The 25,690-nt window shown below is 43.3% G+C and overlaps 1 protein-coding gene across 1 annotated transcript in view; it reads right to left on the bottom strand.

Moving 5' to 3' along the window:
* Positions 1–24,604: 24,604 nt before the first annotated feature.
* fer (fer (fps/fes related) tyrosine kinase) overlaps positions 24,605–25,690 on the bottom strand; it is a 423,137-nt gene continuing 422,051 nt past the window's right edge. Inside the window, exon 19 of the mRNA XM_078566022.1 lies at positions 24,605–25,251. Within this exon, the coding sequence (XP_078422148.1) occupies positions 25,109–25,251 (143 nt within the window). The 3' untranslated portion in view covers positions 24,605–25,108. The remainder of the gene's footprint in view (positions 25,252–25,690) is intronic.

The raw sequence follows: 25,690 nt of genomic DNA, 5'->3' as shown, positions 1-25,690 counted from the left end.
CAGATTGTGAACCCGAGCCTGCTCTAGATCTAGGTCCCACTGAGTTGTGTGTCTCTGCGCTGGTACAGCGTGTGGGTAAGCACTGTGATGGGTCTCCTGGGCTGCTTATTTCCAGCTCTTCCATGGAGGGGGATGTCCTATTGGCTGGAGGTGTTGACGTGGATGGAGCTGAGGGACTGGCTGGCTGAGGGTGTCGGTTGCTTGGCAGAGCTCTCTGTGAACCAGAGTAGAGATAATTAGTGCAGGGCAGCAGAGTCAAAAACAAGGGAAAGCACTCACATTTGCGTTGAGAGAGGGATGATCTAGTGCAGGATTCTCATGTGGGTGTTCACTGCCGAAACTATTGTCGCTGCAGGCACAGTCCATGCCCTCACCAGTCAGCGCAATAGCACGCTCCTCAAAGTGAGTGAGAGGCCTAATGTTGGCCAGTCTACCACCCCCATGTCTGGGACCTCTCCCCACTGTTGTGAGCCGACTTCTCCTGCATGAAAACAGATGGAGAGAGTGTGAGCAGGATGCATGCCATGGCAGATGATAAGGATGTGTGGAATGCTTGTGTGGTGAGCGAAGCCATGGACAGGATGAGGGTGCGAACTCCAGAGGATATGAGCCTGATGGAGATGTGTGGGTGTGTGAGAGAGTTAGTGCTGTTGTCCCTTCAGGTGTGAGATCCCTGTGGATGTGTGATGTGTTTGGGAGTGTGGTTTTAGAGTGATGAAGTGGTTGACTTACCCTAGTAGAACAGATGAGATCATTGATCATCTTCCTACACTGGATGTCTGACCTCCTCTGTGCTCTGTTGGCACACACCGCTGCTGTCACCGCCTCCCAGGCCTGATTGGTGACTCTGGTGGATCTCCTACAGCCAGAGCGGGGGTAGAAGGCATGCTTCATCCTTCTACTGCATCCAGCAGGCATCCCAGAAAGGCATCACTAAATTTGGGGGCTGCCCTCACCTTTGTTTTCGGGGCCGACTGTCGCCTGGAGCAGTCCTAGTCTGGAGACATGAAGTAGGCTGTGCTCTGGTGCATTTTAAATATGGCGCCCAGAGCAAGGAAGTGCTGAGGTCATAGCGTGGCTGGAAAATCCGAGGCTGCCTACTAGCATTCCAGCATGTTTCCTGTAAATGCTTTTTTAATGTGATAGGATGCGCCGGGAAGCGGACCATACGGTGCAAAAACCCACCATTGCGGCTGGCGAGTAAAGCATCGTTTTTCACGCCTGCTTCCACACGTAGTGCAATTCAGGGGGGATTCTGGCCCATTAATTTTTGCTCAACTAGAAAATCGATACTTTAGGAGAATAAGAACGTATGAATAACCAGGTGATAAAAGGTCAAGGTTCATCATGTTCACCTTCTACCATCCTGGCAGTTGTATGGTAAAGTAATTGCGTTGTTGCATGATCATTGCAATTAATCTCTAGCTACAACAGACCCAAACATGACAACGGGAAAACTCCAGTGGTGGAAAACTTTAGGAACCAGAGGTCCAAAATTACTTCTTCCCAAGTTTGCTACACATCACATCTTAAATTACTGGTAAATGCAACGCAAAATGTTATTTCCTAACAAGTTATCTAATTTGCCTCTGAATTAATCAATATAAATGCTTTCCATTGTTCCCTCTGGGGTCTGCCATGGATTGACAAGCTGCTCAGTGAAATTTTAAGGCCGGAATTTTACCAGCCCTTTGGAGATGGAACAAAGTCCGACTTGTTCCCGCTACCCGAGATACTCCTCGTGGTGGGAACGGCCGCAGTGCTTAATAGGTCACAGCTGGTAAAATTGCCACTGTGGTACTGCCATCCACCCGTGCCGATTAGGGACCGGTACTTGCTCCCGATGCCAGAATCTAAGGTGTGCCAGTAAAATTCCAGCCGGCGAGTACTGAATGTCTTCCTTCAAATGTCCGCTTTCTGTATTCTGAGCAACGCAAAATTGGTTTCTTCACACATAGAACAAGAGAAGCATATACCCCAAAAAGAGAAAATCCAACTCATTTGTGTGAGCTCTTTACCAGGACAATCTAAAACTAATCCCATGACCATGCTCTTCTCCATGTATAGTCCACATAGCTTCTCCTGCTTAAAATATTTATCATCTTTTCCCAATGGTCACCGTCTGCATAAAGAAATTCTTCTGTCCATACTCTTTTAATGACGGTTTAAATACCATCTCATCACTGACTCTCCAAACAGGGGGAATAGTCTCTCCAACAAAATTGTATTAAATCTTCCCTGAGACTTCAATCTTCCAGTGAAAATAGTCCTGCAACAGGACTTGCAACTCTAGCAAGGATGTGAAATGGGATAGCGCAGGTATACATTTTGCCCAATTTTCTTTCCGTTGAAATGAAAATTTTCACCCCTCGTATTTCAAGTTTCTCCTCATAACTGTTGTTCCCACCCTGACATCATCTTGGTGTGGTTACATTGTGCGGTCTCTGGTTTTACTACCCTTTCTATAAAGGTACAGCCAAATATGCACAAAGTACAGTGGTCTAACTAATATTTTATATAAACTTACCGATTTTAGTTTTACATCGCTATTTATAATACCCAAAATCCTGTTGACCTTTTATATGATTTATTCTACTTGCGCTAATGTTTTCAGAGCTTTAAGTATTTGAATCCCTGGGTCTCTGTTTATCTATATTCCTTTATCCACTTCTTTAAAAAGAAGCTCTCTTAAATGTCATTTAAATGTGCTGTGAAGGTGCTGAAAGCCACATAATGTAGGACTGAAGTCATGTGTAGGGGCAGAATGGGAAGGGGTGGTAGCTTCCCTTCTCCGAAAGATATTAATGAACCAGTCAGGTTTTATACAACAGTTCAACAGAATTCATGGACATTTTTGTCAAGTGTAATTTCACACCATTTTATCTCAAATTATGCAGATCATCCCAAATCCCAAGGATGCGATAAAGTGTCCCAAAACCCTGCTCTTTATCCATATCCCTTCAATGTTTTCCACCTTAAGTATTCATCCAATTCCCTTTTGAAAGTTTCTATTGAATCTATATCCACTCTCTATAAGGCAATGTGTTCTAAATCCTAACCACTAGTAGTGTAATAAAAAAAGCATTTCATCACATTGCTACTGGTTCTTTTGTCAATCATCTTAAATCAGTGCCCTTTAGTTACTGACACTTTGGGCATGACCAGCCAGAATCTCGGTGGTGCTGAGCTTCCACTGGTGAAGTGGGTTCTCAGAATTTCAAACTCTGAGTTAATCCACAACACTGATGTCATGCTAACCAGGGTGACCAGGCATCCCAGTTTTGCTGGGATAGTCCCAGATTTTCATTAAATGTCTCAGTGTCCCGACAATTTTGTCAGAACAATTCAAATGTGCTGGTTTTCAGCTTTCCCGTTAATTCTGCGGGAGCAGAATGAGTTTGAATTGAATTTAGGTTTGAGCATGTCCCAGTTTTGCCGCTTTGCCCTGCAGTTAGCACAGTTTGCGTGCACCTTTGTCCAACAGTTGACACAGTTTGTGTGCCGCATTGTCCCACAGTTAGCACAACTGGAGGGTTGCTGCTTGGTCCCACAGTTAGCACAGTCTGTGTTCCCCTTTGTCCTACAGTTAGCACATTTTAAGCCGCTTTGTCCTGCAGTTGGCACAGTTTGTGTGCTTTGTCCAACAAGTGTCATAGTTTGTGTGTCCCGTTGTCCAACAGATGGCACATGGTCTGTGTACCCCTTTGTGTCTCAGTTTGCACAGCTTGTGCTGGTTTGTCCTGCAGTTCAAACAGTTTGTGTGACCCTTTGCCCTGCAGTTAGCACAGTTTGTGTGCCCCTATTTTGCGCGATTGGCAAACTTTGTATGTCATGTTGTCCCACAGTTGGCATAGTTGGAGTGCTGCTTTGTCCTGCGGTAGGCACAGTTTGCATTTCATGTTGTCTGGCAATTGGCACTGTTTGTGGGCCGTGTTGCCCCACAGTTCGCATGGTTTTTGTGCCCCTTTGTCCCACAGTTAGCACAGTTTGTGTGTTGCGATGTCCCTCAATTGGCATAGTTTGTGTGCTGCTTTGTCCCAGAGATGACAGTTTGTGTACCCCTTTATCCTGCAGTTGGCAGTTTGTGCTGCTTTGTCCCACAGTTGACACAGTTTCTGTGTCGTGTTCTCCCTCAATTGGCATAGTTTTTGTGCTGCTTTGTGCCACAGATGGCAAAGTCTGTGCATCCCTTTTGCCCCCAGTTAGCACAGCTCTGAAGAAGAGTCATACGGACTCAAAACGTTAACTCTGTTTTTTTCCCTCCACAGATGCTGTTAGACCTGCTGAGTTTTTCCAGTATTTTCTGTTTTTGTTAGTACAGTTTGTGTCCCCCTTTGCCCTGGAGTTGGCACAGTTTGTGTGCCCCTTTGCCCCACAGTTGGTACAGATTGGGTGCTTTGACCCACAGTTGGCACAGTTTGTGCTGCAATATCTCACAGTTAGCACAGATTGTGCTGCTTTGTCCCTCAGTTGGCACAGTTTGTGCTGCAATATCTCACAGTTAGCACAGATTGTGCTGCTTTGTCCCTCAGTTGGCACAGTTTACGCTGCCCCTCCCGCAGTTGGCACTGCTTTGTCCCGCAGTGAGTTCAGTTTGTGTCCCCCTTTGCACTGGAGTTGGCAAAGTTTGCCTGCCCCTTTGTCCTACAGCTGGTACAGATTGGATGCTTTGACCCACAATTAGCACTATTTTTGCTGCTTTGTCCCTCAGTTGGCACAATTTGTGCTTTGTCCAACTGATGACGCAGTTTGTGTACCCCTTTGTCCCACGGTTAGCACAATTTGTGTGCTTTGCCCCACAGTTGACACAGTTTGTGTGTCACCTTGCCCTGCAGTTTGCACAGTTTTTGTGCCCCTTCGACCTGCAGTTGGCACAGTTTGTGTGTCGTGTTCTCCCTTAGTTGGCACAGTTTCTGCGCTGCGCTGTCCCACTGTTTGCACAGTTTGTGTGTCGCGTTTTCCCACAGTTGGCAGAGTTTGTGTTCCCCTTTGCCCCACAGTTGGTACAGATTGGGGCCTTGACCCACAGTTAGTGCTGCTTTGTCCCACGGATGGCACCATCTGTGTACCCCTTTGTCCCACAGTCAGCACAGCTTATGCTGCTTTGTACTGCAGTTGGCACAGTTTGTGCTGCTTTGTCTCACAGTTGGCACAGTTTCTGTTACACTTTGCCCTGCAGTTAGTACAGGTTGTGTGTCACATTGTCCCATGGTTGGCACAGTTTGTGCTGCTTTGTTCCATACTTGGCACAGTTTGTGCTGCTTTGTTCCATGCTTGGCACAGTTTGTGCTGCTTTGTTCCATGCTTGGCACAGTTTGTGTGTCCCTTTGCCTTGCAGTTGGCATATTTTCTGTGCCCCTTTGTCCTGAAGTTGGCACAGTTTCTGTGCCCCTTTGTCCCACAGTTAGCACAGTTTGTGTGTCGTGTTCTCCCTCATTGGCATAGTTTTTGTGCTGCTTTGTCTCACAGATGGCAAAGTCTGTGTACCCCTTTGCCCCACAGTTAGCACAGTTTATTCCACCTTGTACCACAGTTGGCACAGTTTGTGTGTTTTATACCACAGTTGGCACAGTTTGTGTGTTTTGTACCACAGTTGGCACAGTTTGTGTTGTTTTCTTCCCCAGTTAGCAGTTTGTGCTGTTTTGTTCCGGTGTTAGCAGTTTGTGTGCCTCTTTGACCTGCCATTGGCACAGTTTTTGTGCCCCTTTCTCCTGTAGTTGGCACAGTTTGTGTGCTTTGTCCCACAGTTTGCACAATTTATGAACCCCTTTGTACTGCAGTTAGCACAGATTGTGTGCCTTTTTGTCCCGCTATTTGCACAGTTTGTTCCGCTTTGTCCCACAGTTGGCATAGTTTGTGCTGCTTTGTCCTACAGCGAGTACAGTTTGTGCTGCTTTGTCCCATATTTGGCACAGTTTGTGTGCCCTTTTGTCCTGCAATTGGCACAATTTGTGCTACTTTCTGTCACAGGTAGCACAGTTTGTGTGCTTTGTCCCACAGTTAGCATTGTGTGCCCCTTTATCCCACAGTTGGCACAGTTTCTGTGCCCCTTTGTCCCACACTTGGCACAGTTTGTGGTGTTTGACCCAGTGTTTGGGCAGTTTGTGCTGCTTTGTCCCACACTTGACACAGTTTGAGTGCCCCTTTCTCCTGCAGTTGGCTTAGTTTGTGTGCTTTGTACCACATTTGGCACAGTTTCTCTGCTGCTTTGTCCCACATTTGGAACAGGTTCTGTGCCGCTTTGTTCCACAGTTGGCACAGTTTGTGCTGCATTTGGCAGTTCGTGTGCCCCTTTGTTCCACAGTTGGCACAGGTTATGTGCCACTTTGTCCCACACTTGGCCCAGTTTGTGTGATTTGTCCTGCAGTTGGCACAGATGGAGTGCCCCTTTGTCCCATTGTTGGCTTAGTTTGTGTTCTTTGTCCTGCAGTCAGCAGAGGTTGTGTGCTTTGTAGCACAGTTGGCATAATTTGTGCTGCTTTGTCCCGCACTTGGCCCAGTTTGTGTGCTTTGTCGTACAGTTGGCACAGTTTGTGTGGCACTTTGACCCGCAGTTAGCACAGTTAATGCTGCTTTACCCTGAACTTGGCACAATTTGTGCAGCTTTGCCCCACATTTGGCACAGCTTGTGCAGCTTTATCACAGTTGGCTCAGGTTGTGTGCCACCTTGTCCCACAGTTGGCAGTTTTCATGCTGCTTTTTCCCACACTTGGCACAGTTTATGCTGTTTTATCCCTCAGTTAACACAGTTTGTGCATTTTGTCCCACACTTGGCCCAGTTTTTGTGCCCTATTATCATGTAGTTGGCACAGTTTGTGATACTTTGTCCCGCAGTCAGCACAGTTTGTGCACTTTTTCCCCCACACTTGGCCCAGTTTGTGTGCTTTGTCCCACAGTTGGCATAGTTTGTGCTGCTTTGCCCCACATTTGGAACAGTTTGAGTGCCCCTTTGGTCCGCAGTTGGATTATTTGTGTCCTTTGTCCCACATTTCGCACAGTTTGTGTGCCCCTTTGCCATGCAGTTGGCACAGTTTGTGTGTCCTTTTGTCCCACAGTTGGCACAATTTGTGCTGCTTTCTGCCACAGGTAGCACAGTTTGTGTGCTGTGTTCCACAGTTAACAGAGTTTGTGTGCCCCTTTATTCCGCAGTTGGCACAGTTTCTGCGTCCCTTTGAACTGCAGTTAGCACAATTGGTACTGCTTTCTCCCATATTTGGAACAGATTCTGCGCTGCTTTGTCCCTTGGGAGTCCAAGTCCAGGATTCTCTTAAGGTTAACTTGCAGGTTTAGTCGGTAGTTAGAAAGGCAAATGCAATGTTGGCATTTATTTCGAGAGGACTAGAATATAAAAGCAGGGATGTGCTGCTGAGGCTTTATAAGGCTCTGGTCAGACCACATTTAGAATATTGTGAGCAATTTTGGGCCCCGTATCTCAGGAAGGATATGCTGGCCCTGGAGAGGGTCCAGAGGAGGTTCACAAGAACGATCCCAGGAATGAAAGACTTAACATATGAGGAACGTTTGAGGACTCTGGGTCTATACTTGAAGGAGTTTAGAAGGATGAGGGGGATCTGATTGAAACTTACAGAATACTGAAAGGCCTGGATAGAGTGGACGTGGGAAAGATGTTTCCATTAGTAGGAGAGACTAGGACCCGAGAGCACAGCCTCAGAGTAAAGGGAAGACCTTATAGAACAGAGATGAGGAGAAACTTCTTTAGTCAGAGAGTGGTGAATCTATGGAATTCATTGCCACAGAAAGCTGTGGAAGCCAGGTCATTGAGTGTATTTAAGACTGAGATAGATAGGTTGTTGATTGGTAAGGGGATCAAAGGTTACAGGGAGAAGGCAGGAGAATGGGCTTGAGAAACTTATCAGCCATGATTGAATGGTGGAGCAGACTCGATGGGCCGAATGGCCTAATTTCTGCTCATATGTCTTATGGTCCCACACTTGGCACAGTTTGTGCTGCTTTGTCCCACAATTGGCACAGTTTGTGCACTTTGTCCCTCAGTTGGCATAGTTTGTGCCCCTTTGTTTTGCTGTTGGCACAGTTTGTGCTGCTTTGTCCCACACTTGGCACAGTTTGTGTGCCTCTTCACCCTGCAGTTGGCACAATGTGTGCCGCTTTGACCTACAATTGGCAGTTTTTGTGCTTTCTCCCACAATTGGCACAGTTTGTGCTGTTTAATCCCTCAGTTGGCCCAGTTTGTGTGTCCCTTTGTTCCACAGTTGGCACAATATATGTGCCACTTTACCCTACGTTTGGCACAGTTTGTGTACTTTATCCTACAGTTGGCATAGTTTGTGCTGCTTTGTCCCGCATTTGGCAGTTTTTGTGCTGCTTGGTCCCAAATTTGTTACAGTTTGTGTGCCACTTTGCCCTGCAGTTGGCACAGTGTATGCTTTGTCCCACAGTTGGCATAGTTTGCGCTGCTTTATCTCACAGTTGACACAGTTTATGCTGCTTTGTGCAACAACTGGCACAGTGTGTGTGCCCCTTTGACCCGCAGTTAGCACAGTGGATGCTGCTTTGTCCAACAGTTGGCACTGTTTATGCTGCTTTATCCCACACTTGGCACAGTGTATGCCGCTTTGTCCAGCACTTGCACAGTTTATCTGCTGCTTTGTTCCACATTTGGCAACGCCTGTGCTGCTTTGTCCCACAGTTAGGACAGTTTGTGCTGCTTTGTCCCACAGTTAGGACAGTTTGTGCGCTTTGTCCCTCAGTTGGCATAGTCTGTGCGCTTTTTTCCTCAGTTGGCACAGTTTGTGCTGCTTTGTTTTGCTGTTGGCACAGTTTGTGCTGCTTTGTCCCGCACTTGGCACAGTTTGTGCTGCTTTGTCCCGCACTTGGCACAGTTTGTGCTGCTTTGTCCCGCACTTGGCACAGTTTGTGCTGCTTTGTCCCGCACTTGGCACAGTTTGTGCTGCTTTGTCCCGCACTTGGCACAGTTTGTGCCCCTTTGTTTTGCTGTTGGCACAGTTTGTGCTGCTTTGTCCCGCACTCGGCACAGTTTGTGCTGCTTTGTCCCGCACTCGGCACAGTTTGTGCTGCTTTGTCCCGCACTCGGCACAGTTTGTGCTGCTTTGTCCCGCACTCGGCACAGTTTGTGCTGCTTTGTCCCGCACTCGGCACAGTTTGTGCTGCTTTGTCCCACACTCGGCACAGTTTGTGCTGCTTTGTCCCGCACTCGGCACAGTTTGTGCTGCTTTGTCCCGCACTCGGCACAGTTTGTGCTGCTTTGTCCCGCACTTGGCACAGTTTGTGCTACTTTTCCCCACACTTGGCACAGTTTGTGCTGCTTTTTCCCATACTTGGCCCAGTTTGTGCCTTTGTTTTGCTGTTGGCACAGATTGAGTACTCCTTTCTTCCACAGTTGGCACAGTGTATGCTTTTTCCCAGTTGGCATAGTTTGTGCTGCTTTGTCCCACATTTAACAGTTTGTGCACTACTTGCTCCCACATCTGGCACAGTTTGTGTGTCCTTTTATCCTGCAGTTGCCACAGCTTGTGTGCCCCTTTGTCCCACAGTTGGCATAATTTATGTTGCTTTGTCTGACAGTTGGCACCATTAGTGTGATTTATCCTGCAGTTGGTACAGCTTGAGTGCCCCTTTCTCCCGCAGTTGGCTTAGTTTGTGTGCTTTGTCCCAGAGTTAGCACAGCTTGTGTACCCCTTTGTCCTGCAGCTGGCACGGTTTGTGTGCTGTGTCTCACGGTGGCAGTTTGTGCACCACTTTGTTCAGCAGTTGGCACAGCCTGTGTGTCTCTTTGACCCGCAGTTAGCACAGTTTGTGCTGCTCTGTCTGGCAGTTGGCACAGTTTATGTCGCTTTGTCCAGTACTTGCACAGTTTGTGTGCTTTGTCTGATAGTTGGCACAGTTTGAGCTGCTTTGTCCCATATTTGGAACAGATTCTGTGCTGCTTTGTTCCACAGTTGGCACAGTTTGTGCTGCTTAGTCCCACAGCTGGCACAGTTTGTGCTGCTTAGTCCCACAGCTGGCACAGTTTGTGTTGCTTAGTCCCACAGCTGGCACAGTTTGTGTTGCTTAGTCCCACAGCTGGCACAGTTTGTGCTGCTTAGTCCCACAGCTGGCACAGTTTGTGCTGCTTTGTCCCACAGTTGGCACAGTTTGTGCTGCTTTGTCCCACAGTTGGCACAGTTTGTGTGCCCCTCTGTTCTGCAGTTAGCACAGTTTATGCACCTTTACCTACAGTTAGCACTCTTTGAGTGCCCCTTTGGTCCGCAGTTGGCATAATTTGTGCTTTGTTCTGCAGTTGGCACAGTTTGCGTGATTTGTCCTGCAGTTGGCACAGATGGAGTGCCCCTTTGTCCTGCAGTTTGCTTGGTTTGTGCTTTGTCCCACAGTTGGCTTAGTTTGTGCTGTTTTGTACTGCACATGCCACAATTTGTACTCCTTTCTCCCACAGTTGGCACTAGTGTGCTTTGTGCCACAGTTGGCAGAGTTTGTGTGGCACTTTGACTCGCAGTTAGCAGTTTGTGCTGCTTTGCCCTGAACTTGGCACAGTTTGTGCAGCTTTATCCATCAGTTAGCAGTTTGTGCACTTTGTCCCGCAGTTGGCACAGTTTGTGCTGCTTTGTCCCACACTTGCCACAGTTTATGATGCTTTGTCCCACCAGTCAGCAGTTTGTGCACTTTTTTTCCACACTTGGCCCAGTTTGTGTGCTTTGTGCTGCAGTTGGCATAATTTGTGCTGCTTTGTCCTGCAGTTACCACAGTTGCAGATTTGTCCCGCAGTTGTCACATTTTGTGTGCTTTGTCCCATAGTTGGCACAGTCTGTGCTGCTTTGTCATGAAGTTGGCACAGTTTTTGTGCTGCTTTCTTCCACAATTGGCACAGTTTGAGCACTTTATCCCTCAGTTGGCTCAGTGTGTGTGCTTTTTTTCCCACAGTTGACAGTTTGCTCTGCTTTGCCCCACAGTTGGCAGTCTGAGTGCCCCTTTTCCCACAGTTGGCATAATTTGTGTTCCAATTGGTCCTCCAGTTGGCACAGTTGATGCTGTTTTGTCCCACAGGTGGCACAGTTTGTGTGCCCTTTTGTCCCACAGTTTGCACAATTTTTGCTGCTTTCTGTCACAGGTAGCAGTTTGTGTGCTGTGTCCCACAGTTAACAGAGTTTGTATGCCCCTTTGACCCGCAGTTAGCAGTTTATGCTGCTTTGTCCCACAGTTGGCACAGCACATGTGCTTTGCCCTGCAGTTGGCACAGTTTGTGTGCCCCTTTGTTCCACAGTTGGCACAGTTTGTGCTGTTATTTCCTGCAATCAGCATGGTTTGTGTGCTTTGTCCCACAGTTAGTACAGTTTATGCTGCTGTGTCCCAGTTAACAGGATTTGTGTGCTCTTTTATTCCACAGTTGGCAGTTTGTGCTGCTTTGCCCTATATTAACACAGTGTTTGTGCCCCTTTGTCCCACAGTTGGTACAGTTTGTGTTCGCTTTTATCCCGCAGTTGACACATTTTATGCTGCTTTGTCCAGCAATTGGCACAGTTGTGCCCCATTGATTCGCAGTTAGCACACTTAATGCTGCTTGGTCCAACAGTTGGCACAGTTTGTGTGCTTTTTTGTCCCACAGTTGGCACAGTTTGTTTGCTTTGCCCTACATTGGCAGTTTTTGTGCCCTTGTCCCACAGTTTGTGTGTTTTGTCCAGCAGTTGGCATGGTGTGTGCTGCTTTGTCCTATAGTAGGCACAGTTTGTGCTGCTTTGTCCTATAGTTGGCACAGTTATCTTGCTTTGCCCATGCAGTTGGCACAGTTTGTGTGCAACTTTGTTCCACAGATGGCACAGTGTGTGCCACATTGTCCCACAGTTGGCACAGTTTGAGTGCTGCTTTGTCCCGCTGTTGACACAATCTGTGTGCCTTGTCCCATAGTTGGCACAGTGTGTGCCCCTTTGACCCGCAGTTGGCACAGTGTGCCCCTTTGACCCACAGTTGGCAGTGTGTGCCCCTTTGACCCACAGTTGGCAGTGTGTGCCCCTTTGACCCACAGTTGGCACAGTGTGTGCCCCTTTGACCCACAGTTGGCAGTGTGTGCCCTTTTGACCCGCAGTTAGCACTGTTGCTGCTGCTTTGTCCCACAGTTGGCACAGTTTATGCCACTTTGCCCAGCAGTTGCACAGTTTGTGCTGCTTTCTGCCACAGTTAGCAGTTTGTGTGCTGTGTCCCACAGTTAATATGGTTTGTGTCCCCCTTTATCCGGCAGTTGGCACAGTTTGTTTGCTTTGCCCTGCATTGGCACAGTTTGTGTGCCCCTTTGTTCCACAAATGGCACAGTTTGTGCACTTTGTCGCACAGTTGGCACTGTTTGTGCTGCTTTGTTCAGCAGTTGCACAGAGCTGCCTCAAGGAGATGAGCATTTTTCAAAATAAAAAATAAAGATTTCTAAAATGTTATAAAACATGTGATCTGTCACGAGCAGGGACATGCTATTAATTAAATTTAAAATTTTTAATTTTATTTTTATTTGATGTTGGAAACCTCATCCGCACATGGATGAGGTTTCCTAAAAAATGCAAAGGCTGCTTGGCCTTTTCACCTGCCCGCCAACTGTAAGGTTGGATGGGCAGTGAAAAATATCTTTCAATTACATTTTAATGGCCTTAATAGGCCTTTTAATTGGCAATGGGCATGCTGCTGACTCTGGCACACAACCACGATCGAAATATCGCATGTCATTTTACACTCGGTCGGGCCAGGTGCGCACCCGCCCGACAAGCTAAAAATTCTCCCCATGAATTTAGTGCCCAAGTAACCTGTGCAAAAAGAAAAAAATAGATAGTTTCTTCACAATACACAATAGGAGGGAATTTTTCCAGGGGATCTCTTCATTCTCTGCCGTAACTTTAGCAGTAGAGCAGTGGACACACGGGGAAAAAAGGCATGAACATTTCCATATTTCCCTAGGATTTTTGCTGATCTTCTACTGAAGTCACAAAAGATTATCAGGAGAACCCCTGCAGAAATTAACATCCATAGTATATTGTTTGAGTGTTTTATAAAAGGCTGCTGGGCCCTCGAGCCCTCACCCCGAACCTATCCCCATGCCACTTCATAACCCCATGACCCTTCCATGAAACCTGATGCCCACCCCCTCCCTCCCCATGCCACCTCCATAGCCACTGACCAAGTATCCATTATTGGCAGACTTCAGAAGCCATGTGGAGATGAAAAAAAATTCTTACAATCTAATAGAGCTCTCACTTATACATACTTGATGCAGAAAAATATTTCATTATGAAACCCAGTGAAAAATTTTAAATTCCCTCAGTTGATCAATTTGTTATAAAAACAAACTTCTATTCAGAACCTCAAAGACCGCTAATCTTTTGGCCTCTTAAAGCTGTGAATCAAAATGTGAACTCACCTCCTCTGCTGAGAATAAGTACTTTAGGAGCTTTTGAAACTCAGCCAAGCATGCATAATGGGATCAGCTGTAATAACAGCCCCTGGGAAATATCAACAGTGAAATTTACTTGAAACTATAGCAACAGATGGAAAATACATTACCAAGCTACACCTAATGGCCTGTCAATCAAAACAGTCCAGTAGTTGGCAATTTGTTTTTGCTCTAACTAATAACCGTAGCCTGTTTCATTATATTTAAAGGGCCAGGGATTTAAATATCTTCAGAACATGACACTTAACAAACCTCATCCTCCCTTCAAAAACATTTGCATCTTCTCCACAAATTCATAAAACCAAGGGTTTAAGACACTTGGAAAAACGAAAATAGGGTGTGTTTGTACTCGGCACTAATTTCAAATGGTCCTGCTGATTTTGGGTTTCCTGCCTGTGAGATTCATACCCCTCCGCCCGCCAGAAAAAATGGGATCTGTTGGAAATGCAGATGGGACTTCCACATCCAGGTCCTGCCCACCATTTTTAAAGTTAGTTAGTAATCATACTAACTTAGCCCCCAAACCTCAGAAAAAGATATAATGGCTTCAGAGAGGGTAGTGTATAGATTTACAAGAATGATACTAGCACAAAATGTGGATTGTCCCTTTGGTTTAGAAGGTTAAGGAGTAATATAATTAAATACTTTAAAATTACAAAAGCACTTGATAGAGTAGACACAGAGGATCCAATACCCCTAGTGGCAAATCCAGAATGAAAGGATATAATACTGTGAGACACTGGATGGGCTAAAAATTAATAAGGAGGAGATATTAGAAAAGCTAGCTGCAGGAGTCACCAGGATTTGATCAGATGCAACTAAGCATACTGATGGAAGTAAGGGTAGAAATCGTGGAAACACTGGCAATAATCTTCTGATTCTCCTTAGATATAGATCATGCTAGAAGACTGAGAATTGCAAACGTTACACCTATGTTCAAAAAAGGGTGTAAGAATAAGACGCAACTACAGGCCAGTCAGTGATGGTGGAAAAGCTTTAAAGAATGATAATCCAGGACAAAATTAACAGCCACTTAGACAGATGTGGATTAACTAAGGAAAGCCAGCATGAATTTGCTAAAGACAAATGGGTTTAACTTGACTTTTTTTGATGATGTGGCAGAGGGAATTGAGGGTAGTGCAGTTGATGTTGTCTACATGGGCTTCCAAAAGGCATTTGATAAAGTTCCACGTAACAGGCTTGTCAGCAAAGATAACGCTCATGGAATATAAGGGATTGTGGCTGCATTGATATAAATTTGGGTGAGTGACAGGCAACAGGAAAGTGGAGCCTGCTCCACCATTCATTTTGATCATGGCTGATCATCTACCTCAATGACTTTGCTGCACCATCCCTATATCCCTTGATGTCATTGGTCTCCAGAAATCAATCGATTTCTGTCTTGAACGTGCTCAATGATTGAGCTGGAGTCGGCCATTTGGCCCATTGAGCCTGCTCTGCCATTCAATAAGACCATGGCTGATCAGATTGTGGCATTAACTCAACTTTGCTGCCTGCCCATAACCCTCAACTCCCTTGTCAATCAAAGATGTGTCTAAGGTCTGTTTTGGGGTTCCCCAGGAGTTCATATTAGGACCACTGTTTTTCTTGATCTATATTAATAGCCTAGACTTGGACATGCAGGACACAATTTTAAAATTTACTGCTGACACACAACTTGAAAGTATTGCGATCAATGAGGAGGATAGTGGTGGACTTCAAGAGGACATAGGCAGCCTGGTGGAATGGGAAGACACATGGCAGATGAAATTTAATGCAGGGAAGTATGAAGTGATACATTTTGGAGAGACAATATAAACTGATGGATACAATTCTAAAAGGTGTGTAAGGACAAAAAGACCTAGGGATATATGTGCACAAATCATTGAAGCGGTCAGAGCAGGTTGAGAAGGTAGTTAATAAGGCATAAAGGATCCCGAGCTTTATAAATAGAGGCACAGGGCTGGATTTTCACAGGGCACCTGTCGGCTGTCTGGCCCCACAGCCACTTTATGCTCAGCGGAACGTTAATTGGTTCAGGGAATGACTTCCTGCCTTACAGGCCTGGAGGAAGTCCTGCCTTACAGGTCTGTTAGCCCATAGGATGGGCTGGCAGATCCATTGTCCCAGCAGTGCCAGGTTCAGTGGTGGCCACTGTTTAGCCTACAGCCAGTACCCAAAGGAGAGGAGGTAATGGAGACTGGACTGAAGGGTAAGTCTAAGGTATTGGCAAGGCCTGGCTGGCAGGCCTCAGCGAGAGGGCAAGGAGCCATGTTTGAGGCTGGTGGAGAGGGTTAAAATGGGTATGACCTTGGGGAGTGCCTCCAATGACACAGAGGACCCCTAGAGGAGATGCTTCAGCCTTGCCCGACACCAGCTCACCCACTAAAAGCTGCGGGCTACCTGTCCTGTGTGGGCCCCGCCCCCACCATGGGTAAAATAGCAGCAGGGACAGCATGAGGTACTTAAGTGGCCACTAATTGACCACTTAAGGGACTCAATAGGCCCCAGGGTGGATCACCCATCACCTCCACCATCCCCCACTCCATAAAATGGGAGCTAGGCAGCAAAGCAGCGCATAGGTCTGTATTTTACGAGCAACCCCGCACCCCTCCCCAGCATACCACCAGCAGGGGTGTAAAATCCAGCACAGAGTGCAAAAGCAAGAAATGATGGTGAACCTTAAAAAAAAATGGTTTGGCCTCAACTGGAATATTGCATCCAATTCTGGTAAGCAAATTTCAAGAAGGAGATGAAGGCATTGAAGGGGATGCAGGAAAAAATTACAATAATAAGGCTGAAGGTCCTCAATTATGTGGCTAGGTTGGAGAAGCTGGGGTTATTCTCCTTAGAGAATGTTGAGAGGGAATTTGATAGAGGTGTTCAAAATCATGAGGGGTCTGAACAGAGTAAATAGAGAGAAGCTGTGCCCATTGCGGGAAGGGTTGAGAACCAGAAGACACCAATTTAAGGTGAATTGCAAAAGAACCAATGGCTTCAAGCATTTTGTTTTTATATGAGGCATATGGTTAGGAGAGGGTGGTGAATTCAAATTCAATTGCAGCTTTTAAATGGAATTGGATAATTATCAGAAGAGAAGGAATTTGCAAGGCTATAAGAAAAGGAAAGCACAGAGGAGTGGGGCGAGGTGACTTGCTCTTGTAGAGAGTTGGCATTAACACAAAGGGATTAACAGCCTCCTTCTGCACTATAATGTGATATTCAGAAGCATTTTTCTCCCCTACACAGAGCACAGTGGATATCTGGAACCCCCTCTCCTAAAATTCTAGGTCAATTAATATTTTCAAGACTAAGGTTAATAGATTTTTATTCAGTAAGGGAATCGAAAGTGACAGAGCAAAGACAGGAAAATGGACTTGAGGTACAGATCAGCCATGATTTAACTAATTGATAGAAAAGGCTTAAGGGGCTGAATGGCCTACTATGTTCCTGTTTCTCTCGCAGTCGTGAGATATTTCGGTCGGCGCACGCACAGGAGTTGGCAGCACGCCCGCAAACAATTAGCAGTTTATTAATGCCCTTAAGGAACTAATTGACTTGAATTTTTTGCTGCCCGAGCAACCATTCAGTTGGTAGGAGGGTGAAAAGGCCAAGCAGCCTTTGCATTTTCACAGGCGGGATAAGGTTTCATCCAGTGATTTAAAAAAAAATAAAAACTTTTTGCACTCATATTTTACATGTCCCTGACAGAGTCACATGAGGGGACATGTTTTCATTATTTTAAAATTCTTTATTTATATTGATAAAAATCTTCAGCGCCCTGAGGCAGCTCTGTGCCTCAGGGAGCTTTTACTACATGCACCCGCATGCATGCGCAAACATCAGCACTCATGCTCCTGCGCCCCCACCTTGCTGCGCCGAGCGCTGCAGTGCGCGATTCACACTGGCTGGCCATTAATTGGCCAGCCAGCGTGAAATCCATGTCAGTGCTCAACCGCGCCTGGGCCCGCCCGCCGCTCCCACCTGACAAGGGAAAATTCTGCCTATAATCGTTACAGCAGATGTAGTAGAATATACAAAGGTACCAACTAATGCTGGTTGGTCATTTGCCACCAGGACCCAAGTATTTTCCATATCAATGTTGCTACAGGTATATCCTTAATGCAATTTATTTAGCCATTATTTGTCTTTCATTTTGACGGAGTCATGTTATGTAAAATCCTTCCTTCACTGAATTAGGATTTCAGATGGTTTAGAAGATAGAATTCAGAAGCAGCATTGTGGAAAAAATGTAACACCAGAGATTAAAAACAGGGCAGTAATGAACAAACCCAAAGGGGAGGACTTTCTCCCTGTCGCGCTGGCTGGGCAGGAGCGGGCACGGCGGGCCTCAGGGAGATTAATCTAATTGTGTAAGCTTGAAATAAAGAATTTTAAAAATTATTCAGACATGTCCCCTCACGTGAGTGTCACATGAGCTGGGACATGTCTATGAATTTTATTAAAAATTTTGATTAAAGTTATAAAGCCATTGGACGAGGGTCCATGAAAAATGCGAAGGCGGCCTGGGCTCTTCATCTGCCCGCCAACCTTAAGATTGGCGAGCAGCCCTTACAAGTGCCTCAATTAGTTGATTAATGGTCTTAACAGGCCTTTGACAGTTCAGCGGGCGCTCAGCAAACTCCGGTGCACGCCCGCTGAACTTAAGATATGAATGACACATGGTGATGTCGGGATACACGCCCGACGCCACCGCGCGTCATTTTATGCACTGGCGTGCGGGGCCTGCCCCCGCATGCCGACCAGAAGGTTCATGCCATAGATACTTAAAAGTGTCGCAAATGCATGCTGTTTGATCATCTCTTCTCCATATAAGCGCTGTACAGTTTTTTTTCTATTATCCTTCTGTGTGTGTGTTTGTTCACCCTGCCTTTCCCTTTGTCTGTTCCTTTTAAAATATTTTTCATCTGCAAGGTCTTCCAGTTCTGAGGGAGGGCCCTGCAAAAAAAATGTCAACTCACTTGTGCTCTCTGGACATATGCTGCCTGACTTGCTGTCTTCAGTGTTTTGTGGAGAGTACAGCAATATGTGTAAAGAGAAAAGGTTACAAAGTTTAATTGAAACTCTTCAATAATCTGTCTTTTCTCATTATATAGAGGCTGACAAACCTGCTGTGTATTTCCAGTATTTTCTTTTTTATTCCTATCAAGTTTAAGCCCGATGAGGAGGCTCTGCCTTGTTCAGCAAACAATAGCCGCATGCTATTAATCAAGGCATTCATTTATCCAGACTTGGTTTAGATGTTAAATGAGGGCTTTGGAGTATTACATTTAAAAAATTCTAATTTTCATATATCCTGGTTTGCAACAAATGGCTCTATCTTAAAGTTATCTTCCTCGGACTCGAGAGTCTGTACCTATATGGGGGTTGAGATGTTACTAATCTCATTATTTAGAACTCAACTCAGTGGTGCTTCCAAAATGATCATTCAAGTGCCTTATTATTAAGCTACAATTAGTAAGTATGAAGAGGTAGTACATAGACAGCCATCATAGTTGTACAGCAAACAATACATTTACTTGAGTGGTGGATTTTCATAAAAACTCTGAAACACACATTGGAAACTATCTAGGCCCTCATGCACTTTGGGAAGGAGTTGGCTGTTTTTGTAACAAGTAGCATTCATGGGGAAAATGCAGAATGATGGATCTTTGCAAGCAAATATATAAGCATTTCAGCTAGCTGTTAGAGTAATAGCTTACCTATTTGTGCTGTTGGGCTTTTGATCTTTGTGATGGGGCAAGAAGTACCATGGCTTCCAAAACTGGGATTGTGATAAATGGCAGGTTCTGAAATGAGGAACTGATAAAAGCACATATTAACATGGGCCAGAATTTTTAACTTGGTGGGCGGGCGCGTGCGCGCCCGAATCGACCGAGCCTGGAATGACATGCGATGATGTCGATTGAGCGTGCCAATTATTAACTGACGTTAATTTTTCACTGCCCGTTCAACCTAAGGTTGGCAGGCAGGCTAAAAGGCCAAGTGGCCTTTGCATTTTTTTGGAAACTTCATCCACTGGCAGGATGAGGTTTCCAAAAGCAAATACAAATAAAATACTTTATTTATTAATTAAAAACATGACCCTGCTCATGTGACAGAGTCATATGAGGAGACATGTTTTATTACATTTTTCTGTTGTTTATTAATTTTTTCAATATATTCTTCATCTCCCTGAGGCAGCTCCGTGCGCATGCGTGAAGTTCGCACTCAGCCGGCTAGCACTCCTCCCCCCACCCGCACAGGCAGTGCTCAGCACTGCTGCTTGTGTATCACACTGGGCAGGCCTTAATTGGCCCGCCAGCATGAAATCATGGTACGCTGTTGATCGCGGGCGGCGGTTGGCTTCCCGACCGCCCCCCACCGATCTCGCACACCAAGGGCAAAATTCTGCCCATGTAGTGAGCATTAATGATGCATATCTTCATTTAAATAAGGTATGTTTCAATTGGTCAGGACTCGCTCAGTATTATATTCAAGTTTATTTAAACCAGAAGTAATGAGTGGTGATATGACCCAAAACACCACATTGTAAGTCACTGTGCACACCTCTATATACAAATATAATTAAGTGTTTTCAAGAGACATTACCAAAGTGACAATTGTATTTTAAAAACAAGTTGGCCCAGATCCTCCGGTCTTTGGAAGGTTGAACCCCGGAAGATGTGCTGCGACACCCCCTCGTAAGTCCCAACGCAAGGACTCTGCAGGAATTACCCAGGAAATTTCAACTTTCGATGGGCAATTCTCCCTGCGTCTGGAATCCTCCGAAAAGGGTCATCTGAAGTAGGCTGGGCATTTTTCAGGACCGAAAGTGACGGCCTTACAGCATGAAATGATCTGATCAGGGTAGCCATTATCCCGCAGGCTGTCTTTGATGCACCCTGTTTCAGCAACAAGCTTGCATGGTGAGCAAATGGCTCGGGCCCTATTTTGCAAATATGGGACTGTTGGGTACGGTCTGTATATTGCCGTTGCAAACAGCGATTGGGACATTTGCTAAATAGTCCTCAGTGTGCTAAGAATTACGCTAACAATTAATTTAAGATTGTCAGTCGGGCTCGCTGTGTGGCGCACTTGCGTGTACTGTAAGCTACATATATTAATACATAGAACCCTGTTCTTTGCAGATAGAAAGAACATGTACACACATTACACCTGTTCGCTGACTCATTCCTCAGGACAATGCCTTGACCAATTAGGGTCAAGCCGCCTGGTTTAAATTTCAAACAATGTTTGGCAGTTAACTGTCAGTCACCATCACTAGTGCATTCTCCATGGCAACGCTTCTACCAATCAGAGTTCACTTGCCAACCAATCAGTGCAGGATGAAAAGCTTCAACATATCTCTTTTTTCAGCAATATTGCTAAAAGAAAGAGACTAAGATAATGCTGACAATCCATTCTGTTTATTAAGAGATTACAGTATAAATATCAACAGCAGACTTGTTAGTGGTATTTGGTCCAATATGACAGAAGCAGTTCAGGAACAAGTCTGCAATTCACAAGAGCAGAGAATACAGAGAATATTGATAACCAATAAAGTAATTTCAAAATTCCTGTAAATTCAATGTAAAAAATGTACAAAATAAATAAATGTTACAACACAGGATTGTGTTAAAAATTACAAAAGACAAGTTTTTCTGTCTCTGATATTTTGAACATTACTCCCCCAATGGACACCATCAGAATTCAGTCTGATTTTCTTTTTATTGTTTTGGGGCAGAAATATATATACATCCTGAAAAGTAAGACTTTAATTTTAAAGTGAACATTTACTTTTAAAAGTACATTTTAGCCTTTGACAGAAAGTTTAAGACATTTAAAAGAATCACATAGTTCCAGTGTTGAAAATGTATTTTCTTTAAAAATGGAAGCTTAAAATTAGAAAAAGAAAAGGTGCGCTTTCATATTTTTTTAAAAATCAGAATTTCGGTCTTTATTGTGGCACAAAATGAAATACTACTGGAGCTTTTGAAAAGCACAACACAACTTGCTGTTTCACTCATTATTATATAAGTTAAAGAGCAGAAAAAATACCATTTGGTTCATATAAAGGCAATATGTATGGTACATAGCAGGATATTGAAGGTTTATTATCACTTGTCTGTGGCAGCCTGAAATTGGAGAACAATGGGACATCAGGCAAGATCAATCTTTATACTGAAACGCTGATTTAAAAAAATGTAGCCAAAACATTCTGCATTTATATATAGTCACACCTATATCAGAGCAAAAGGTGAGGCCTATTCTTTGTATAGAAGCTAAAATGTGTGGATTTGTGCCAACCAGAATAAAGGTGCAGACTATATGAACTTATGTCACATACAGTCATACGGGCAGCATATACAAGAAAGTTTTCTCTCATTAATTTGGGTTAGTTTCAGCTTTAGGCTGTCTTGTTGAGAGAACAATGTGACAATTCCCTGTACCGCTCAGATAAAAATTGAAAAAATTACAAGGGTTTGAGCAGTGACATATTATGATACTCATATGGCACACTGATATAAACAGTCTCCCACATTTTTCTTCTCCTGTTTATATTTACTTATTCAATGTAAAATCTCATCTGTCTTCACAGATTTTAAGCAAATATCAGTCTCATCTATTAATAAGATTTTTACCTGTATTAGGAGACCGCTTGCATTCTCTCCCAAAGGTGGCTGCTCGATAAGTCTACTTTAGAATGCAGCATCTTGCTTAGGATTCTAATGTTGTGGATATTCAGAAAAGGCATTTTCATTGAATTTCATGTAATCTTTTGCGACAAAGTACACCATTGAATTCTATGGTGAACTTATTACAGTGATCAGAATGCAAATTTAAATGTCCATACAATCACTTAAATTAGAGACAGTCTTTTTTAATAATCTCCACCAATGGCTAGATAATGCCAATCACATTGTTCAAATATGACTTTATGGCTTTTTATCATGAAGAGAAAATATATTTTAAGATTTGGTTCGCACACCACTTCGGAATGGAGGCACGCTGCCCACAGTATATCAGTCCGTTTATGGCAATTATGATCATCCTGGAATTGGTTTGGCAACAGAACCATTTTCAAAACCTAAAAGAATTTACTGATTTTACTGTGACTACACTCGGTTGAAAAAGATAGTTATAACAGGACAACGTGATTTACCAGTAAAGCTGAAACTTCTCTGCAGCACCCAGATCACCAGTTTAAAAATACTGATGTTCTTATAAATATTTAATGCTCTTTCTGCACTTAAACATTTTCTGTGGAACTTACCAAGCATTGATTTCCATGTGTAAAGCTGAATTTGCTTTGAAACTGTGCAATGAAGGCAATTAAATATTCACTGTCTGTGGAAATATTGGGGCATAAACGTAAACTTCATTCTTTTTGGAACAAAAGACCTTACAATGGATTAGCTACAACACTCAAATAAAATCAGTAGAAATGCTGTTAAATAATGTTATAAATTTTCAGTAAATGCTGTACAAAGTACTTAAAATATACTAAGCACGGCTTATTTAGCTTTCTATTAATACAGTAATTCCATAGAGTCTGAATCCATAAAATTCCTACATATTGTACTGTTGTTTATGACAGGTTTAGTTTTAGATGTACTGTAAATCACATTATTTTCTGCAAATTCCAAACTTGTCAAAGATCAAAATTGACTATACATGTTAAACAAACTGAAAGGTAGTTCATACCTTGTAAACATATTTGAAAAACAAAACCATGAAACGTTAAATCTGCAGTTTTGGAAATATTGCAAACATTACCATTAAGATCATGATTTACAGTACAGGATATCAAGGTATTTTATCTTTGTTACTGCATCTAAGACTCTAGTCTTACAGTCCAAAAAATGAGATTTTCAAGAGCACTGCAGATCAATGTGCTATAATCATTTCCAAATACCATAATATTCAACATAGTTTTAGAAAAAAATTCAGATGTGGATAAAAACATATAAAAAGCCATGACTAGTGAAGCATACAGAACACACTTGTGAATCTAGATGATTCAATAACTTGATTCATGAATAAGAGGCTGGTTCAGTGTCATGCCAGTGAATCTTTATCCAAGCACTATTTTCTGAAACAGATGTTCTCTTGGACAGGTTGTTTGGAATGATGAAATTTTTTAAAATTCCTAAAAGGTCAGAGCAAGGTCGAGGAGAAGAGATATCGGAACCAGCCTGAAAGCACTGCAGGTATCTAAGCATTGAAGGCATGATAAGCATTTTAAGTTTTGAAACATCACAGTTTCATTACAACTCCCTTTTTATGGCCTCTTGTGATTGTTTGATGTTCACATTGATGTCAGAAGTTGATGCCTCTGTGCTGGTTGCATAAATTCACATTGAAAACATTGTGACAGAAACAGAGCAGGGGATGAGACCCATTCTGCAGATTAATCTCCAGTCGATTTTGCACCCTGTCAAAACATGTACAAGACTGTGCCATACCAGCTTGGTGATGGAGGTTTTTGTGCATGCTAAAGCAACATAACCATACTCTATTTATAATAGAGTATAAAGAATTGACTAAAAATGGTGTATGTGATCACTGAATCAGAAGTAATTATGATAAAGTAAAATTCATCAACAATAACATTACATCACCAAAATAAAAAACTAGTTATAATTTGGAGGATTATTTCTGAGCAGTTATGCAGTAAGAAACACTACATGGTTCTGCATGCTTCTCTAATCCTATTTTAAATGATTGGTCATTAGAAATTAAAAGAAATAATTATTTCAGTTTCCCTGAAAGCAGGTGAGGTCAGTTAATACTCAAAGGGTTAACTTATCAGCAACAATATATGGACAGCAAAATAATGTAGTTCCTGTTAAAGCTTGGCCAAATGCCCAGTACTGTTAGCAAAATATTAAAACATTTTAAGAGTCAGACTACAAGGTGCATTTGGAAGCCAATAAGATCGAAGGTCTCAAAACTGAAGTAAACCAAACAACAGGATTAACATTTTTTGATTTTAAAAAAGTGAGGGTACTTGCACTGTACAATACAGCACTTTGGAATCTCAGGCACATCATGGAAGGCTTATCCTAATGTTTGCAACAACTGCAAATCAAAGAATTATGTGGATACGCAAACAGTTATAGCATAAGATTACCATACACACCTCTTGCTGGTATTGTTGATGCTTTATATGGCTTTTCAAAAAATTTATGGAAAGAATTACCATCTCAGGAACATATTTTTCTTTGTAGTCTGTAGTAAGTATTATTTGAGTTTGAAAATACCAATTTAAAATAGATCAGATTCAGAGTCAGCGCTACAGAAAATTTTTGAATTGCATCTCGATAGCTCCAAGTAAACATACCATACTCTGCTGTGCTCTATCTATTTACATTTTATGAAAGTGACAACCACAGAATTTTACTTCTTCGTGAAGTTAGATGTGGAAATATTTTGCATTGTATGTTTTTTAATGCTTTGAGAAGCCTTTTCTCCATGATGTACCTTACAAATATTTATAGGCCAAAACCAAAACAGGAAACAAATGTTTATAAGTTACAACAAAAACATGCTGATGCGATATAACAAGCGTACATAATTTTAATTACAATATATTGAAGAAAAAATGGTATCTTGTGACTCCTGATTTTTGCAATAACTGAACACTGAATTTCCTACAGTCAGCATTTACACCCTGTGTTACTACGTTATCTTCTTCTTGATGCACAAGAGTTCTTTATACACATCACTGAAATTTGGTCGATTTTCTGGTTTATATTCCCAGCATCTCAGCATTATGTTATATATTTCCTCTGGACATTTCTGCGGTGGTGACATCCTGTAACCTGGAACAATTTTAAAGCATTTTTTAAAACAATAATGCTCTCCTGTTGTTGAGCTACTCTGATGTTTGCAGCAACTTGTGTAAAATATTTTTTGTTTTTTTAGAGGGCACAAGTCTTCTTTCTGCATGTTAACATTTTGTGCTTGGATGGTCACCCACCCCTTTTTCAACTGGTCAGTTGTTTCTGGGGGTGGCTGTCCATTAATTTTCATTTGTGAAAATCAAACATATAGTCAAGTAGCCTATTTAAGCTGGCAAAAACCTAACTTATGAGTGATATGAATTTAAAAGAGGGTAGAGTTAAAAGCTTACTTTACTGATATGTGTTCAATTACTTTATACTGTTTTATAATATGTTCTGAATGGTTGAGGTTGAATCTCTATGTTTGTATTGCAGAGACTAGAAAAACAAGCATACTATAAGTTAACTTAGAGGAGGG

The sequence above is a fragment of the Cetorhinus maximus genome, chromosome 2, assembly GCF_964194155.1.
Source record: "Cetorhinus maximus chromosome 2, sCetMax3.hap1.1, whole genome shotgun sequence".
NCBI classification, from domain to species: domain Eukaryota; kingdom Metazoa; phylum Chordata; class Chondrichthyes; order Lamniformes; family Cetorhinidae; genus Cetorhinus; species Cetorhinus maximus.
This window is presented reverse-complemented; position numbering and strand designations above follow the sequence as displayed.